At 44.1% G+C, this 20,879-nt stretch overlaps 1 protein-coding gene across 4 annotated transcripts in view; it reads right to left on the bottom strand.

The window, feature by feature from the left end:
- The window catches only part of RAB3C (RAB3C, member RAS oncogene family), a 210,997-nt gene that overhangs the window by 22,651 nt on the left and 167,467 nt on the right, over nucleotides 1-20,879 (bottom strand). For 2 of the 4 annotated variants that reach the window (XM_048851550.2, XM_048851549.2), the window contains exon 4: nucleotides 1,547-1,671. In XM_048851550.2, the coding sequence (XP_048707507.1) occupies nucleotides 1,547-1,671 (125 nt within the window). Of the gene's footprint in view, nucleotides 1-1,546; nucleotides 1,672-15,532; nucleotides 15,715-20,879 lie in introns of all 4 variants that reach the window. The other 2 variants (XM_075128485.1, XM_075128486.1) reach the window with 2 other exon arrangements.

Raw genomic sequence — 20,879 nt, 5'->3', positions numbered from 1 at the left:
GTGGTGGGGGGAGAGAGGGGAGGGGAGTTCCAATAATGTCAAAACCGCTTCTTGTGCAAAGAAGGTGAGCTGAAGTTTATCATGTGTTCACCAGGAATCAAAAAGTGCCCTGCCACAGTGAGTTTTAACGCATGGCAAAAATGTATCTTTTTATAGAAGTGACTGGTAAACCTCCAAAGGTTTATGGGTTGGATTTTGGTAACCCCCTGAACATCTGGATACTTATCCAAAATATTGGGATCTGTGGAGTCTGCTAAATTGGGTAGGAAATCTTAACATCAGGTTCTTGTGAGATTCTGATATTTTCTGATTCTGGCTCAGTCAAAATACCACAAAGCTACTTTCATACCACAAGAAAAGCTACTTCCACGGTTCGGCAGAACAAAGGACAGATGCTCAAAGCTGCATAATAATTATCCCTGTGGTTAGGACTACCACCTAGAAATCAGAATCTGGCTAACAGATCCTGCCTCATTTACATCAGTGTACATGTAGAGTAACTCCACTGATTTCAGTGGGAGCTGAAGGCCTTTCTGGATGTTGTAAATAATAATCCAAGTTTTCTGAATTTGCAAAAAAGTTTCAGTTGATGTTTTGGGTAAAGATGTGACTTTTTTTAAACTAGTTATATGTACAAAAGAGAATATTTAAGCAGTGAGTTTTTCCACTTTTACTGAAGAATGTATAGGGGATTTTAGGAAAGTGGGTCTTATCACCGTATGAAACAAATATTAGCAGGGCTCTAATGGGAGGGACAAGAAAATTACAGACTCAGACACCCTGAACCCAGAGGAATTGCTGGTAGCTGGCTTGCAAGCACCTTATAGTGTTGTTTTGGGCAAGTATACGCAGGTGGTTGGTAGAAGCACATCAACTTCAAAGGGATACACATGTGAGTAGCATGGTCTGTGGTCTCCAATTGCTGTGCTGACAATTCAGCAAGGAACTAAAGGGCAGACCTCCATCCTTACCCTAAGCCTAGAGTAGGAGCTTTAGAAGGTTAGAATGCCTCATAGTTAATTCATGCTGGAGAAGCTAATTTTACTGTGTTACTCTTAATCACTCACTGTTTTCTCATAAATAAAAAAACTAAGCAGAATCAGTTATTTTATTTCCTAGTTTGTGCGTAGTGTGTAATGTTATTTTCTGTATTTAGTAACCCTTACCATACTCTCTAAGGGATAGAATAAAGAACTGACTATGATGCTATACCAAACAAGTCTCTACTCTAAACTCAAGGGCTCCTTCAGGAAACTGTGCGGGTAGCAGTGTCCTGTCACAGCACTGACTAAACTCACCACAGGATGTAGCATTAACTGTGTACCCCATTCTACTGGTATTACAGTCCTAATGATTCCAGTACAAGTAGCTCACATCTCAGCCAGCAAAAGTAGAAGTCAGGTGTTGCATATCACTTGCTATTGATAGATTTCTTTATACTGGCAGGTGGATGAACTTTTTGTTAAAACTCTTGCAGCAATTAGTGATAGTACTCAGTGCAATGTTACAATCAATCACAAAACCTGCTTATCATTTCTCTTCTTACCAAGTTGCTCTGCTAAATGTTTGCCTCTCTCAGTGGAGATTACCCGCTCGTCCTCCATGTCACATTTATTACCGACCAAAATAACCTGGGCATTATCCCATGAGTATGTTTTGATTTGAGTTGACCTTAAAAAGATAGAGAGAAAAAGAGTTAAAGCAAATTAAACTGCCCCCAAAATCAAATTTAAACAGAATCATAACAAGACAAATGAGGACAAAACTGACATCTGGACTAAAATGGTTCTATGCAGTCCTGGTGTTCAAATAAGCATAGGGTTGTAGGACACAAAACATAGGAGTAATATTAGTATAGTCTACAATCCCCCTGGTCAGAAGACAGAATCCTTTCAGGGTTTCTTCTGCCAGCAGCCTTTCTTCCTTTATTACTGAAAAGGAACTGCCATGCTTCCCTCTCCTTCTCCTTAGCATAAAAATGATGTATTTTCACATTGTAACAAAAGACCTTCCAGAGTGTTTTTTAGAAAAAAAATGAACAGTTTATTCATATATTATCTTCCACCTTTCAAAATTAAATTTAACAGCAAAACTTCAAAGGCATTCTGGCTTCCTCCTCTTATTTCTTCCCAGCATATTGCCCTGGAGCCCTTTGTGCTAACAGGGTTATGTTATCCAAAAAAAAAGTATGTGTCACCACGATATTGTCTTAGATAATTTTTCACATTATATCACAATCTTGTTTCCTGACTTTAGGCAGCAGCAAACCAGTCTTACCATGGTTGTTTCTTTTTTTAAAAATTTATTTATGATACATCCACAGAACTAAGTAGCTGCTGCTGCAGAGTTTGGTTCCATTGTCCAGGGAGGCCCTGGTTAGGCATAAGAGAGGATTAAATAGCATCATAATGCTAGGTTTCAGAGGAACAGCCGTGTTAGTCTGTATTCGCAAAAAGAAAAGGAGTACTTGTGGCACCTTAGAGACTAACCAATTTATTTGAGCATGAGCTTTCGTGAGCTACAGCTCACTTCATCAGATGCATACCGTGGAAACTGCAGCAGACTTTATATATACACAGAGAATATGAAACAATACCTCCTCCCACCCCACTGTCCTGCTGGTAATAGCTTATCTAAAGTGATCGACAGGTGGGCCATTTCCAGCACAAATCCAGGTTTTCTCACCCTCCACCCCCCCACACAAATTCACTCTCCTGCTGGTGCTAGCCCATCCAAAGTGACAACTCTTTACATAATCAAGTCGGGCTATTTCCTGCATAAATCCAGGTTCTCTCACATCCCCCCACCCCCATACACACACAAACTCACTCTCCTGCTGGTAATAGCTCATCTAAACTGACCACTCTCCAAGTTTAAATCCAAGTTAAACCAGAACATCTGGGGGGGGGGGGGTAGGAAAAAACAAGAGGAAACAGGCTACCTTGCATAATGACTTAGCCACTCCCAGTCTCTATTTAAGCCTAAATTAATAGTATCCAATTTGCAAATGAATTCCAATTCAGCAGTTTCTCGCTGGAGTCTGGATTTGAAGTTTTTTTGTTTTAAGATAGCGACCTTCATGTCTGTGATTGCGTGACCAGAGATTGAAGTGTTCTCCGACTGGTTTATGAATGTTATAATTCTTGACATCTGATTTGTGTCCATTTATTCTTTTACGTAGAGACTGTCCAGTTTGACCAATGTACATGGCAGAGGGGCATTGCTGGCACATGATAGCATATATCACATTGGTGGATGTGCAGGTGAACGAGCCTCTGATAGTGTGGCTGATGTTATTAGGCCCTGTGATGGTGTCCCCTGAATAGATATGTGGGCACAATTGGCAACGGGCTTTGTTGCAAGGATAAGTTCCTGGGTTAGTGGTTCTGTTGTGTGGTATGTGGTTGTTGGTGAGTATTTGCTTCAGGTTGCGGGGCTGTCTGTAGGCAAGGAGTGGCCTGTCTCCCAAGACTTGTGAGAGTGTTGGGTCATCCTTTAGGATAGGTTGTAGATCCTTAATAATGCGTTGGAGGGGTTTTAGTTGGGGGCTGAAGGTGACTGCTAGTGGCGTTCTGTTATTTTCTTTGTTAGGCCTGTCCTGTAGTAGGTAACTTCTGGGAACTCTTCTGGCTCTATCAATCTGTTTCTTTACTTCTGCAGGTGGGTATTGTAGTTGTAAGAAAGCTTGACAGAGATCTTGTAGGTGTTTGTCTCTGTCTGAGGGGTGCTCAGTTACTTTTGAAGCTGCAAAGTTCTGGTTGTACACCCAGTAGTGACACTTTTTCACCACATAGCTATACTATGCATATATTTGGAAGTCCATAGGTTTTGTGCATACCTACCATGTTATACTTTACCCAGGTACCATGGCAGAGACACGATGTGGGAAATCCTCCACTCTGGTTGTACTCAGTGCAAGACCAGAGGATGGACATGTGCAAAAATGACTATGCCACCTTTGTAACCCCCTAGATCCTGTAGCCAATCTGCCTATGTCCAGACACCCAGCACAAGTTAGAGCAGTCTGTTGTAGCTTACAGTGCCAACACACAGCCCTCAAACGTTCATTCCAGTAGCTGGATATCACTGGAGCATGGAGGGGCTCAGCCACTCACGGCTCTCCCAATGACACATCACCTGCACTGAGGCCATAGGGTGAGTTGCACAGAATTTGCTACTGCAGCTCTACACCACCTGAGGATTTGCACTGCATGGGAATTTTCAAGGGGCTGGTTAGGCTGGCTTTAGGGTGGCTTTGCTCCACCATAGTAAGCAAAAGGCAGATGAAGTGGGGCTGAAGATCTAGACCTACATATTGGGCATTTGAAGTATTTAATGATGATATATGTGGTCTGAAGTATTTGTTTATACACTGTTCTCGTTGGTCTGACATGCTTTTTCCAACATTAAAATGGGAATTCTACCTCACATTTTTGAAGGCAAGTTCTCAAATGGCTATTTTGTCATGGATATATTTTTAATAAAAGTCATAGACAGGTCACAGGCAATGAAGAAAAATTCATGGAAGCCCGTGACTTTTACTAAAAATATCTGTGATAAAATGGGGAGCTGTGGGGTTCCCACACCTCCTGCAGCAGCTGTGAGGCCCTGGCTTGGAGCTTGGGGACCCTACTGCCCATGGGGCTCAGAGCTCCAGGGTCCCCTGGTGCCTGCAGCTTGGAGTTGTGGGGTTCCCCAGTGGCTTGGAGCTCTGGGAGCCCCCGCTGGCCATGGTACCCTGGAGCCCCAGGGTAGCCCCGCTGCTCTGGAGGGGCCCCTGCAGTGTCTGGGAGCTGTGGGGTACCCCCACTGCCTGCAGTGGCTTTGGAGCTCAGGAGGGGCGGTGGGGGGACCCTACAGCTCCCAGCCACTGCAAGCTGAAGTCATTGAGGTCTTTGGAGGTCACAGACTCCATGACTACCATGACCTCTGACAAAAATCATAGTCTTAATCATCAGGTACTATAACTAGAGCAGTCTATAGCGGTCAGAATTTTATTAATATTTATAATTGCTTAAAGAGACTATCACTTAGAAAATAGGACACCATCAATTAGTTTTGGCAGAAATGTATTTTTGGAACCATGCTGAGTTCTTATGGAATTTGTGGTTAATCAGAATGTGGTTAATAGTTTTCACCAGAGCTACAGTGGTCACTGTGGTAAACTTGGAGATGGCAGTAACTCAAATCAACCCATTAGTGACTCTTATTTGTGATCAGTCATGAGTTCAAGCCCATTGGCATTCTATATTTCAGTGGAAAATGGAAGATTTTTTAAAAATAAAAGTGTAGCGAGAGTAAAATAAATAGTTCTAGTCAATGAGTAAATTAGTCATGCATTTATATGCAAGGCTGAAATCCGAAATACAAAGGTTTTCACTGTAAAACAGTTTGTTTGGTTTACATGTGTATGCACCACACATACTGGTTTGGGTGTCTTTGAACATAAGAATTAGAAACACCCTTTATTAAAAAGTGTTGTTGTGCCTTCTAGTACTTGAGAACCTGAGCATACAAAACACAGCTCTTCCCACAAAAAACAAACAAAAAAAAATTAACAGTCTTTGATAATCTGACTGGTCTAGATCTCATTTTGAAGTTGTAGGGAGTTTCTTATTTCAGCTAAAAGTTAAGAGATCTTGTCCTTAATAAGGACAGAAGGAGAGTCAGAAAAAGAAAATTTGACCCCAAGTTCTCACTAGTCTTACATGAGCTGCTTCTGTTCAGAGATGACTTTGCTGTGCAGAAATGCAAATGATTGTCTGTGGGAGTATTCAGTGCAAATTTCTCCCCATCCCCTCCTCACTACACTGTCACATCAATAGAAGAATGGATTCAAAGTAATTTACTAGGGCCACCACCATTATGTTTTCCTCTGACATACATTTCAACTAATGGCTTCTATAGATCTTTTCATCCACAAGTCACCACAAAAGCCAACACAAACATCTATTAAAAACACAATTTTTCCCCTTCCTTGCATATACGACTTTTAAAATGGCACAACCTTCTGACAGACCTAAACTATGTAGTTTTGTCCTTGAAAAGAACTTTAGCCTCAGGAAAACTGAAGATATGAAAAGGCAAAGCGGATATTTGCAGCAAGTTGAATATAGCAATTGTTGTCCAGTCTGACTGACCTACTGTATGGCAATAGTAATTTACCCTGCAAATCTTTCATACGCTAGTTCCATTGTAGGTATGCAATCCACAACATGCTTTAATTTTTTTTATTGAATGGGCACCACAGACACACGTTAATGCAGCAGTTCAATGATTTGTTCTTTCCAGTGATCAATTCAAGTCTTGCACTGCAATTCAGCCAGCCATATTGCTTGCAAGACAAGAGCATGTTGGTAAAATGCTGACTAAAGCAACACTGTCTTCTCACCATTCTGCAGTAGTGCCTCAAAGCACTACAATTCACACTAATGTTACTGTAGTGGTTTGGACCATTGCTTTAGAACACTGTCAATACTAGAGTCTTCCCCCCCACCCCCCATTAGGTTTGATGGTGTTAGCCATTTGTGCGGAAGCTATTCTGTAGCAGGCAGCTGCCTCTTCAGGAAGACAGCCTTTAAATGCTATTTTGTGTACAATAAAACTATAAACATTTAAAAACAAATAGTCCAGAAAGGCTCAGGTGCATGAATATGCGCACACATAGTTTTGCTCGAAGGCTCAAACCCTACCTATTTCTGCTGTAAAATAATTAAATTTAACTCTTATTACCTCTCAAAACAACAAGCAGGCTCTTTAGATTAATGGGGTGTGGCATGTTTTTATACGTTTCCTTACAGTACCATTTACAGAAGCAGGGAATAATATCACAGCATTGCCTAGACAGTCATTTTCTGTTACATCATCTCTTACAAACACAGAGCTTTCAAAGGGGGGAATTAGTGGTGTCTTTTATGACCATACCATTGCAGGGATTGAGTCAGAACACCATGGGACATTAGCACTGTGCATTCTGAACTACCCCACAGCTGCTAGAATGCCTGTATTTAACACTCCCTCCGATGGGAAATTACCAGCTATGGCCCAATATCCCGAGATCTTTATTCAGGTAAAACTCTCCCTGAGGTCAATGGAAGATTTACCTGAGTAAGAATCTGGCCTTTAGAAAACAGGACCACATTTTCAAAAGGCAGAAGACCTGGTCTGTGTGCAAAAGTGAACTCCTCCACAGCTGCACTACTTCAAATCCTTGTGCATGCAAATGGCTAATCATCTGCTCAGATAACCATTTGTGTAGGTATTTGTGTGTGCAAATATTGTGACCAAACAAGCATCTGGACAGGCATTCCCTGGGGATTCCATTTTTGAAAATGTACCCACAGAAGATCTATCCTTATCAAATGGAACAAATCCCTAAATACCTTATTACTGCACCCATGAAAATTCTCTAGAATAGTCTTATCCACTCATGGCGAGGTTTGCAAAGAGAAACATAGAATCATAGAATATCAGGGTTGGAAGGGACCCCAGAAGGTCATCTAATCCAACCCCCTGCTTGAAGCAGGACCAATTCCCAGTTAAATCATCCCAGCCAGGGTTTTGTCAAGCCTGACCTTAAAAACCTCTAAGGAAGGAGATTCTACCACCTCCCTAGGTAACGCATTCCAGTGTTTCACCACCCTCTTAGTGAAAAAGTTTTTCCTAATATCCAATCTAAACCTCCCCCACTGCAACTTGAGACCATTACTCCTCGTTCTGTCATCTGCTACCATTGAGAACAGTCTAGAGCCATCCTCTTTGGAACCCCCTTTCAGGTAGTTGAAAGCAGCTATCAAATCCCCCCTCATTCTTCTCTTCTGCAGGCTAAACAATCCCAGCTCCCTCAGCCTCTCCTCATAAATCATGTGTTCTAGACCCCTAATCATTTTTGTTGCCCTTCGCTGGACTCTCTCCAATTTATCCACATTCTTCTTGAAGTGTGGGGCCCAAAACTGGACACAGTACTCCAGATGAGGCCTCACCAATGTCGAATAGAGGGGAACGATCACGTCCCTCGATCTGCTCGCTATGCCCCTACTTATACATCCCAAAATGCCATTGGCCTTCTTGGCAACAAGGGCACACTGCTGACTCATATCCAGCTTCTCGTCCACTGTCACCCCTAGGTCCTTTTCCACAGAACTGCTGCCTAGCCATTCGGTCCCTAGTCTGTAGCTGTGCATTGGGTTCTTCCGTCCTAAGTGCAGGACCCTGCACTTATCCTTATTGAACCTCATCAGATTTCTTTTGGCCCAATCCTCCAATTTGTCTAGGTCCTTCTGTATCCTATCCCTCCCCTCCAGCGTATCTACCACTCCTCCCAGTTTAGTATCATCCGCAAATTTGCTGAGAGTGCAATCCACACCATCCTCCAGATCATTTATGAAGATATTGAACAAAACCGGCCCCAGGACCGACCCTTGGGGCACTCCACTTAATACCGGCTGCCAACTAGACATGGAGCCATTGATCACTACCCGTTGAGCCCGACAATCTAGCCAGCTTTCTACCCACCTTATAGTGTATTCATCCAGCCCATACTTCCTTAACTTGCTGACAAGAATACTGTGGGAGACTGTGTCAAAAGCTTTGCTAAAGTCAAGAAACAATACATCCACTGCTTTCCCTTCATCCACAGAACCAGTAATCTCATCATAAAAGGCGATTAGATTAGTCAGGCATGACCTTCCCTTGGTGAATCCATGCTGGCTGTTCCTGATCACTTTCCTCTCATGCAAGTGCTTCAGGATTGATTCTTTGAGGACCTGCTCCATGATTTTTCCAGGGACTGAGGTGAGGCTGACTGGCCTGTAGTTCCCAGGATACTCCTTCTTCCCTTTTTTAAAGATTGGCACTACATTAGCCTTTTTCCAGTCATCCGGGACTTCCCCGGTTCGCCACGAAGTTTCAAAGATAATGGCCAATGGCTCTGCAATCACAGCCGCCAATTCCTTCAGCACTCTCGGATGCAACTCGTCCGGCCCCATGGACATTTGGAAACCTGTGCATAAATAAGCCCTAAGACCCATCAATGCCTTAGTGTATTTCTCTCCTGTGGTAGGTATATTCTCATTCAGGGGGGTACTGAGGAGAACTATGGTCTTCCCTCCCCCCCCCCCCCCCCCATCTTAAATGGAAAATTATTGAAACATAGTGCAGGTCTGAGCTGAAATAAATAAAATAAATCTTTGTGCCAAATAAGTCCAGTCTCTTGGCCTCTGTTTTTCAGCATGCCACTGACTTGCCCCGGCCTGTCCCTTTTATTAACAGGGGACATGACCAGTAATGCCGCTGGAAGCTGTGTTCACAGATATACTAACCCTTTTGCAGGGATGTAGTACTTCTTTTCCGCCTTCTTAGAAATAGGTGAAATCTAAGAAGGGGGTCTGCCACAGCAATTTGGCAAGCTTAAGGACCACTGGGTGGCCGGGTAGTTCGACCTGGGCTGGGGTGGAGGAGGAAATAATGTTGAAGAGGTCATCGGACTTCTCTGTGACCTCCTCAGTTTTGAAGTTCAAGGTGGCAGCCACCCTTAAGAAGGGCCTGGTGCTCCATGAAGTTGTTGGGGGGGGGGGGGGTTGCCCATTTGGGAATTACTCACCATCCGTTTGTCTGGAGACTATGACGACAACTGCACCGCCTAGGGAGGGGCGGGTTCCCATTCCTTCTCCGGGGACGGGCTCCTGCGCTGCCCCCATATCGGATCTGGTACTGTGTTCTGACTCCGGTGCCGGCGGCGGTTAGTCTAAGGCAGTAAGGGAGGACTGGTGGGAATATGGGATTGGCATTATGGGCATGTCCCCGGGGTCCAATACGGCCACTGAGCGGGCCCCGTCCCTGCTGTCGCTACAGGTGCTGTGCCAGTTTCATGGGTCGGCGGTGACTCACCCCTCCTTAGCGAGGGGCTGAACTCCTGATCCAACTCTGACCATTGCCCTTCCGGGGGCCAAGGTGGAGCTGTTGAGGCCTGAGTTTGCCGACTGACCCTGGTCGGCGACCAGTGAGGTGAGCATTGGTGCCTGCCAGACAAGCGGTACCGGGGGAATGAAAACTGGTGCTGCAATAGGGAGTGATCCCGCCTCAGAGAGGTCTGATGTCTGGAAGTCCATCTGGATGAAGGTGACCTGAGCTGTGGCGATCTTTGGTGGGAAGCTCGCCAGTACTGGTGGTACGGGGACTGGTGCCTCAACTGTGGTGTCCCATGTTTTGTAGGGGGAGAGCACGGCGTTGGGGACCTGGGTCTTCTGACTGGAGACGTGGTGCCAGGGTACTAGACCCCAGAGATGGGGATCTACGCCTGCAGTCTGGGAACCAAGGATGCTCCACTGCGCTATGGAGCAGTCCTATGACCGGCTTGCCTTTAGGTATTGGGCCCTTAAGCTGAGTCCGGCACCTGGCGCGGTGTCTGTGGTGCGGCTTGCTTGTTCTTTAGCTGCCGGGGCTGCTTTGAGCAACAAGGGCCCTAGGAGGAGCTGGGGTCCCCTGCCACTCCCCAGAGTCAGATCCCTGGCTGGGCTGGGCAGTCTGACCTCAGCAGTACCCCTGTGAAGTCCCAGGGCAGGTACATCGCCTTCTGGTGCTGGGGCTCTTCTTTTGCTGCTTCTTAGGCACCAGTGAGGGGGAATGGTGCCAGGAAGAGCCCAGTGTCGACGGCGAGCTCTGCACCAATGCTGAGGTGCTCGGTGTGGGGTCCGAGTGGGAGGGCTCCAATGAGGGCCCTCAAGCAGATATCTCGCTCCTTCTGGGTTGTAGGGTGAAAGTTCTTATAGATTCTGCACTTGTCCTTTCTATGGTACTCCCCCAAACACTTCAAATAGCTGTCATGTGGGTCACTAATAGGCATCGGCCTGCTGCATGACGAGCATGGTTTGAAGCCGGGAGAGCGGGGCATGCCTCGCTCCAGGGCGAAGTCCCAGCCAGGACTCTAATGACCAACAAACCTAACTAAGTACCTACAAACTATATACAAAGACGACAGACAATGGCTGCGAAGAACCGCTAATGCTCTTGCAATGCAAGACAAGTCATAGTCAGTAAGAAGAAACTAAGAGTGTTGGCAGCGTCTAATATACCAACGCATGAGCGCGGCACTCAAGAGGGCACCATAGTCAACTCTATGGATACTGCTAAGGCAAAAATCTCCAGCTGTGCACATGGGTGTACACACACACCTAGAATGGAATCAACTTGAGCACACCCCAAAGAAGAATACATCTGTCAACAATGACAAACTCCTTCTACAGACATCTGTAAACCATGCTTTTTTTTTTTTAATCCAAAGCTCCTTGTAGCAGGATGGTCACCTGCTCTGGGCCTGAAAGGGTTGCAGCCAGCCCTGGGAGAGGTCTGGGGCTGAAAGCCAAAGGCTAGGCTGAGGGGGAAGGCAGCCACAGCTGGCCTTATAAAAGGCTGTGAGTCAGGAGCTCAGGCAGTCTCTCTCTAGCTGTGGAGAGAGATGGGCCTGGCTGCTTGGGAGCTCACCAGGGTACCTAGAGTGAAGCAGGGCTGGGGAAAGGCCAGAGGAGCTGGGGAGCTTCAGGCTGGAAAACCTCCAGCCTGCAGGCCTTGCTGAAGGCCTAAAGCAGGTACTGGGGTTGCAGAGGGGCAGCCCAAGGTTAGGCAAAGGCAGCAGGCCCAAACCCTCCTTGCTGATGAGTGGTATAGACTGCAGTCTGCCCCAGTGTGCGGGGGCTAGATGAGGACTGGCAGTAGCCGTTGAGGCAAGGTGGGGATAGAGGGTGGCGATTCCCCAGGGCGGGGAGACCCAGAGACTGTGGGGGGACTGCAGAGGACAGAACCTTGAGGGAAGGGGCACTGGGAGGGACACGGGAGCCTGAGGCAAGTGGGACACCAGCCTACAGAAGGTGCTCCGGAGGCTGGAGAGCAAATTCCCAGGATGACCAGCAGGAAGCATCACACCAGTGAGTTGTGCCTTGCTATGCTCCCCAATATCTGGTCGATCATATGTACTGTCGGCAGTGAGTCCCTATTGACTATGCTCCAGAGGGAGGCATGCACATTGTTTATTTCAGCAAGTTCAGGAACATATTGGGCTCATGATGGGCTAGTTTCAGACAAAAGTATGCAATTAACTGGAGTGCAGTATCCTGCCAAAGAAACATTTATATGCTGAGGCTACTGCTGAGGCTGTGCCGAGTTCCTAACAATTCTTTCCTCCTGCCCAGAAACAATTCTTCAAAAAGCCAGGAGTTTGGTTGGGCTGCCAGCTGCTGCAAATTATATGAATTATGGTGGATCCGAGGTTGGCTTTACTAGAACACTTTCAATGATTGAAGCCTCAGCATTATGCATCTGCAAGTTTGGATGTTTATCTGAAGCTGTGGAGGCCCCACCCAACTCCTCTATTTCCAAATAAGCTTCCTTCCTTTATGTGCAGTAGCCTTTGTGAGGGAGAAGGCCAAGTAGCCTCCTACCCCCATGTCTTCAAGGAAGGACAGAAGGCCTGGTCTTCCAGCAGCATGTTCAGGAGGCATCACTCTCCATTAGTGATTGGACAGATATGGGGCATCTCCCCTACTCTCTCTCCAGTGGGGAACATTTCCTCCTTTCTTTTCATCTGGGGGGGAGGGAGGAGGCTCTAGCATTCTTCTCAGCTCTGTTGGAGATGAGGCAGGTTTGGAGATTTTGCCACCCTACTGAATGTCCTCTATTCTCTAGTGAGTAATCCCAGGTACCCAGACTCCTCCTTTGTCTTCTAGACCTTTGTGATACCCAGTGTCTCTCTGGGTCCTCCCAGATCTCCCTTAATGTCCTTCAATCCCATGCATCCACCAGCTTTCTGTTTACCTTTCAGCCTTCTTTCTCCCCCACTCAGCCCCTGGGATGGGGCAGGGGTAGGGGCACTACAGAACTATTCAGTGCTCAGACTGGGTGGTCATTTGGATTCTGCCTGCTCTCTGGCTGCTTTATATTTAGCTCTCACACCCTGCAGGGGGCAGAGCAGCTGAGTAAGGAGACAGAAAGCTGAGGTAGCCTCAGGCCTTCCACCTGTTTCCCATGGCAACCCATTATGGCAGGACGATATCCATTTTTTTTTTCACATCAGCTGTTAGCTGAGCTGCCTGGGACAACAAAAACCTAGGATTGAGGTTAAAAACCTGGCCAGTCTGGGCCAAAATGGGATTGTTGGCAAGCACAATCCTGGGTAGCCTTTGCAGGCTCAGGTAAACATACAATATTTGGATGCTTATTTGAATCTTAAACTTCTTATGGCTCGGATCATTTCGATATTCCTATTGTATTAAAAATATCCAAACATTCACCAGAATGCACCCAACCCAGTGGCAGCTCAGGACTGTACACAGCTGCAAGAAACACAACTAGTTTGGAGAATTATCCCTGGAAAAAACAGTTTCCAGTTACTAACTAAGAAAACTTTAAGTTTTCAACTTTTGAACACTAGTCAGAATATCTAGGCTCAAACATTCTGTTTCTCCTGCCGCAGGCCGACCTAACCGGAACCGCTGTACAATTGAGAATAAAGGCTGGTATAAAACCGCTGTATCTCCATGCAAAGGTTTAAATAGTCATCACAAAGAAGACAATGACTTTGAGTGCGCCCTGCTCATAAGATTCAAAGGGGAGTGGGCATGTTAGAATCTCTTAACATGTTCCCTTTGGATCCCGTCACTGTTAGTTTAATGGCTGCTGATTTTAGTGCTGAGATGTTCATCTTTCTCACTCAACTATGCTGAGTGAATCTGCTCTGTCAGTCCCAATTCTACTCTATCTCGGAGGAGGAAATACTAGTGTGTTACAGACAGCAGGCTAAGTCCCCCCGGTGGGATAGTGGACCAGCAGGGACAGGGGCAGAGGAGACTGAGTGCCAAGAACCAAAACAATTATAAAACATTCTTTTTCTTCAGCACCACAGAGTGGGAAGAAAATGGGAGCCACTGAGAAGTGGAGGGAGTAGTAGAAATGGGATATACCAAACATTCTGTTGTTGGTAAACTGATTTTGCCAGCAACAGGCCTTGATGCATAAATATTGACCAGGCTGGTCAAACAGCATTCCACAAACTCAATTCTTTCTGAATTAAAGGGCAAGTGTAGTTAAAAATGCACTTTAGTTGTGAAATAAACCTACGCTGACGGAAGCTGAAGAATATCAATGACTCAATACCTCCTACTGACAGACTTTATCTTCCTTGTGCAAGGTCCTGCTGTGTGCATGTTCCAACTACAGGCTAATTTTTTACCTTCCCTGGGAGGCAGATATATTGAACATGCAGAAGCTGTGTGACAGGTGTGACATTAATGAAGTTCTGGTTCATTTACTGCTAGCGGACTAGTTAAGAGAAAATGAGCATTACAAGGAAAAATCACAGCTTTGCCCTACTCCAGTAGAAACTGGATCTACTGTAAATCAAATTCCTTTATTTTTTACCAGTGAACAAGAGTGAAAGGAAACCTTATCAGGAAAATCTGCCATAAGCCTCTGTGGCAGCAAATTCATAAATTAACACCACAAGCCATATTCCAGTCCTCAGATAACAAGAATAAAAATATATTTATAAGCCTTTCAGGTGGTAGCAATAAGCTTACCTCCTGATAGAATGCATTTATTTTGTTTTGGTAACAACACACTAGAAAATGTGACCCTAGTTTCTAACCTCTCAATTCAGAAAGAGTTTAGTGCCTTCAGAAAAAAAAAAAGGAGCTAAACATTAAAGTAAAAAGCTCACATCCTAAATGACATCTATATTCATGCCAGTATATAAACGGCTCTGATTATCCCAATATGGTATGTGTATATGCTATATGCTAGCCCAGTAATGTCAGCTATTGTGAATGATCTGCGTGTGCAATTAACACAACACAGGGGATGTGTAGGGGATGGCCAGGAGGTGGAGGAGAAATGGGTTAAAAAGAGAACCCAGAGAAGGCACAGAGAAATTGGGAGGCTAATGATGGGGAAGAAAGAGGCCCAGGAAAGGGCTGAGAGACAGAGAAATATGAAGGCCAGAGAATGTGATGGGTTGGACCCATAATCTAGGATGACACTTGATATGTTGGGGTCCCACTGGTTCCGCCTGTTCCACCAGCCTAGGTTTCCTCACCCTGTCCTAGCTGTGCCAGGCCTTCAAGCCTTCTCCAGCACACAGGTAGGGACCCACCCAGCTGCAAATGGACGCAGACACTGAGATCAGCTGTGTGTGAGAGGAATTAGCTCAAGGGTTCACCCAGCACTCACGTGCACACCCCCTTTGGGAAATAACCCCAAATAATATTGTCTTGTGCTGTATAGAAAGATCTGCACAGCGCAAGCTCATTAAAATTCACCCTCTCTCTCAAAAGGAGAGATATGCACAGGCTTTTTGCCCACCCCCAAATATGAACTGCACAAACTGGGTTTTGAAATGAACAAGAAATAAGTTTAACTACAAAGAGTAAATTTTAAGTGATTATAACGGATAGCAAACAGAAGAAGGAAGCTTACTGAGCAAATAAAACAAAACATGCAAACTAAGCTTAATACACTCAACAGGTTACAAAATGTAATTTCTCACCCCAAATGTTGTTTTAGGCAAGTTGCAGGGTTTCTGTAGCTTAGAGTTCCAGTTATTTCTCTTTCCAGGCTGAGAAAGGGGTCCAGTCTGTACTCAACCTTGCCTTTCTCCTCAGGTGTTTTTAGCAGTCTTCCTTCCTGGGCAGGCAATGGAGGAGAGTCTAGATTGCCTTGCTTCCTTGCCTTAAATAGAATTCACATAAGGCAGGAAGCCTTTGTTTCCAGTGGAAAAGTACCAGCAGTGTCCAAGGTGGTATTTTGTACCAGGTGACATTATCACATGACCTTGCAGTGTCAGGGCAACCATGAGACAGCTTATTTGCAAGGTCCACAGGAAGGAACTCCTGGGAAGATGGGGGATTCACATCTTCAAAGACTGATTGTCTTTTCCTAATGGCCCATTAAGGCTGATTGCTTGCTGTCTGGTGGGCATTTCCTAAGCGCATACCCACACAGCTGTAATTGTTACATAGACAATATTCCTAACTTCAGATACAGAAATGATACATGCATACAAATTGGATAAACACATTCAGTAAATCATAACTAAAGCTATGATTTAGTCACAGGAATTTTTAGTAAAAGTCATGGACTGGTCATGGGCAATAAACAAGCATTCATGGCCCGTGACCTGTCCAAGACTTATACCTGTGTTTAAATGGGAGGGCGGGGGGCGCCGTGTGTGTGTGTGTGGGGGGGGGGGGGGGGCTGCTGGTGGATGGCTTGTCAGGTAGGTGCTGCTATATTTCACAGCTGTGCAGGATTGAAAGGGAAGTGGAAGTGTAGCCTCTAACTGTTTGGGTGACGTTAACAGTGCATTTCCTTGTATTCAAATGTTTGACTTTTTTTTTGGGTACACTCTTACCTGGGAATTTCAAGTCTTTCAATTTTAAGAACAACTATATTATGTTAAGGCATTTCCCCCCAAAGTTAGTGACACAGAATGTTTTTCAATTTTAACTCTCACATAAGGCATTGTTTTCCTCCAGGAAATTATATGTCACTGCTTTTATGCACTACTTCTTTCCCACAGTGAATACCATTTTAGATTAGAATAAAATTTAATCTAATATAATACAAGCAATTTTGTTAAGATTTACAATTCAGTTTGCATCATGCCTGTATAATAGGTTTTTGAATAAATGTACTGAAAATCTGCAATATTCAGATGAGAAATCATTTGTGATACTCAAATGCTAACTCACAGGGTGGCTGATATATGCTACTGAAAAAGATCATTATGCTGAAAAAAATTAATATGTATGTTTTATAGATGGAATTAGGACCAACAATTCAGCAGCCTGCCACCACACCTAATTGGCATAAAATGGATCATACTGCAGACGTTCTGATCTGCTGTATACTTGGAACACTCTTGTGCTTCCTGCCTTCTTCCCTGCCTTCACCTACACATGAAACTCTTTCCCTATCCAATATAGCACTAGCAAGAGCCCTGTTGCGCACCACCAATACTAACACTTACCACTCAAAATGCTGTCACCATGCCTTACATTAGAAAAATGCCTATGCTCTAAGATAGGCCTATACGCCATTCTCTATGCCCCACTATACATTTTGTGTCTGATGGGTGATGTCCATTTGTTTAGACTGGAAGAACATCAGGATAGGGACACAATTGTGTTCTTCATCTTGTGCGGTCAGCACTCTACAGCTGGCACTTAAACAAGACTACTACAGAGGCATGGGACTTTTACAGGTCCCAGCATGCAACACTTTGGTGTGATCTGAGTTTCCTTTCTGTGGACTCTATAGGCTGCTCCTCTATAACACAGAGGAAGGTGCCTATGAACTATAATATAAAACTCTGTGATCCCCTCAGGGTTATGTGGGCCTTGACCGCAGGTGTGAATCAACTCAGATGATAATGAGGAGTCCTTGTGGCACTTTAGAGACTAACAAATTTATCTGGGCATAAGCTTTCATGGACTAAAACACTTTAGAGACTAATGCATCTGATGAAGTCGGTTTTAGCCCACGAAAGCTTATGCGAATTGTTTTTGCTGATACAGACTAACATGGCTACCACTCTGAACCTTGTCAGATGATAGTATAATTAAAAATAGTTAGTAAATTATCTGCCAAAGTCAACAGCATTTCATTCCTTTTCTGTTTTGCATATCTTTTCACCTCATTGGTTGGTAGACTTTAACTGACTGTTTACATAGACATTTTGGAGAAAACAATGAATAATTTGCTCAGTATCAATGGGTAAGAGATGTCCAGTCTACTTCATATACACAGTGACAAAGTTCCTCCTCTGCCTTGGTGGGTCCTGCACTTTTTGGCAGATTTGCTCACCTCAGAGGTTCACAGTAGCCCTCAGTTTGGCTGCTTCTGCTAGAGGCTCAAACCTGCCATTTACTCAGCTAACCTCATCACTGGCCAGCATAGGGGAAATGGAGAACAATCTCTGCAGTCTCTGTTGTCCCATCTAGTGAGTCGGGGACAGGCCAGATCCTTTTCCAAATTAGACCTTCGCTTCTGGTATTGCTCACAGATCAGGTCAACTCCTCCTGTGTACAATCAGGAATTGGGGGCATGGAGGGGGAACCCAGACACGCCCTCTACACCAGGTTCCAGCCCAGGGCCCTGTGGATAGTAGCTGCCTACATCTCCTGTATCAGCAGCATGACAGCTACAGCTGCCTACATCTCCTGTATCAATGGCATGACAGCTACAGCTGCCTGGGCTACTTCCCCATGGCCTCCCCCCAGCACCTTCTTTATCCTTACCACAGGATCTTCTTCCTGAAGCCCGATAATGCTTGTACTCCTCAGTCCTCCAGCAGCACACCTTCTCACTCCCTGCTCCTTGCATGCCCTCCACTAACTGATGGGAGGTCCTTTTTTAAACCAGGTGTCCTGATTAGTCTGCCTGCCATAATTGATTCTAGTATGTTCTTAATTTGCTCCAGGTGTCTTAATTAGCTTGCATGTCTTAATTGGTTCTAGCAGGTTCCTGATTGCTCTAGCGCAGTCCCTGCTCTGGTTACTCAGGGAACAGAAAACTATTCATCCAGTGGCCAGTATATTTGCCTTCTATCAGAGTTCTGTACCCCACTGGTCTGGGTCTGTCAAAATACCTTTCATATAGTGATAAAAATGTACCAATTAAAGTTATTAATATTTATCTGACTCAAAGAAGAAACACAAAATTCTATCTTGGAACAAGGTAAAGCAGTGGCCATAATCCGTAAGGATTACTTATGTGTCATCCAACTAATTTAACACATTTTTCACAGTGGGGCATAGTAACAATACATGTTAACGGAGAGTTTTCATGTCAAGCACAAGGCTGTGAACTGTGTCACACCATGCAAACTGATTTAGCAATTCACTATAAGACCAAAAGGCTGCACATTTTCATCTTCACCCTACTGAGAAACTTGCTGTTAAATTATGATCCTTCAAAGCTACTACTACACACGCACAGCATGCACAATCATCAAAGATTACGGTTTGGAAGGAGAGGGAATAGAAGTGTTTCTGATTAAAATAATATTCATGGAAAACATTGAGACTAAAATACAGTTTGTTCTTGCACATCTTTTGACTATCCCTGTTGTTTAGTTCTCCAGATGCCCCAATATAAATGATCCTGTTAATCATCAGTTTACATTGATTGCAGAGACTGTCTTTGGAAGTCTGAACAATACAACTGGAAAACACAGTAGTAAAGTAATGTCAAAAGGAGCCTTCTTGTATTTACCTAAGCAGTTGTTGTATCTGTTTTCAGTGTACACCTTCAAATATAAGGAACATACTACTGTCCATAGCAGATAGAGAAGATACACTCATTGTGTGCTCTCTCAGGAAGACCTTACTTTTGTTCTTTCATGGTGTGTTATTCTCTCAATATAAAACAAAGGTCATTCTGAAAGTATATGGTTTCTCTCTATGCATGGAAAACACATACTCGAATCAAAGCGTTTTGAGCATGAAGCAGTTAAATATCACGCAGATCTGAGATTCAAGACTTGGCTAAACTAACTAATGTTAAAATAACACTGCTGCTCTGAGGGGCCAGCAATTATACTAACATGAAGCATCAGTAGTGCACTGTGATTACAGCTCCTGGTTTGTAATAGTCAGTTATATAAAAGCCATGATCTGGTTATGAAAAACATATAGAAGTTGTGCATGTATAGTTTAAAAACTGCCCAAAATCATGGGACACATTTTAATCAAACTGTCCTCTCTTTTGAAATAAAAAACCTGTTTAAAACTATTCAATAACTGCACATTAGTTGTTTAAAGCCATTGTTCCAGTGTTGCAGGATAAACTCTGCGGCACAGAACACAGGAACTGTCAAAGCAGGTGCAACCAGTTGTCCATCTAGTCCAATATCCTGTGTAACCATGGCCAGTACCAGATACTTCAGAAAAAGGTGCAAGAAACCCCAGAGTAGACAAATATGGGGTAATTTGCCATTATGGGAAGTTTCTTACTAACCTGTCAGTCAGTGATTATATCCTGATGCATGAAGGTTTATATCACTTAAAAATACAATTTATTTAATCCAATATTCACACCGTTCATATTACACCAAAATTTTCAAACTTGGATGCCTAAAATTAAACATCTAAATAAGCAGCCTAATTCTCAGAGGTGTTAAACACAGTGGGATGGGGCCATTTTGTAGTTCTGTTCGGCTCTGGCCCAAATCTCATTAAAACAGCTGATCCTGTGAGATTTCACCATTTGGGGCTGAAATCTCCTAAGAATAACTTTTATCATTTGGTGCCATCAAACCCTAACCCTAACTTTAGTTTTTATTTGGTCTGAAAGACTAAGCCTAATCTAGATCTGAACAGTATTACTTTGCCTCTTCTCTACCTCAGACGTGTTTGCAGAATGAAATTCACTCTGCCTTGCACAAAGCCCAAGGATGTAGGAATGTAACTTCTCTAGGATTTAGGATTTACACTGACTTTTTGCTGCCATATCATAAAAAATTCACCTCACATTTGCTGTCTCCTACTCTCATTAGGCCTGTTTTTGCCAGGAATGCTTTTCAAGTCTCTCCAACTTCTAGTATATCTGTGTTTTGGATTATATTTCCCCACATGTTTTAGCTTTCATTTTTCCAGGTTTAACCTAATTTTGCAATCGCCTCTACTATTTCTGATCTTGCCAGTTCCTTCTGTATTATTTCCCTATCACTTCTTCACTCCTCCCTATTTAGTTTCATCTGCAAATTTAACACATTCTGTAACTCCTTTCCCAATTCATTAACAAAGATGTTAGTAAAATTATATTGAACCTTAATCCCTGCAGAACCCCACTAGACATCTTAGTCCACCCTTGATATGGTACTATTTTGTTAC

Source organism: Caretta caretta, chromosome 5 (assembly GCF_965140235.1).
Source record: "Caretta caretta isolate rCarCar2 chromosome 5, rCarCar1.hap1, whole genome shotgun sequence".
Lineage (NCBI taxonomy): Eukaryota > Metazoa > Chordata > Testudines > Cheloniidae > Caretta > Caretta caretta.
The sequence above is the reverse complement of the archived record's forward strand: the minus strand, read 5'-3'. Positions and strand labels throughout refer to the sequence as shown.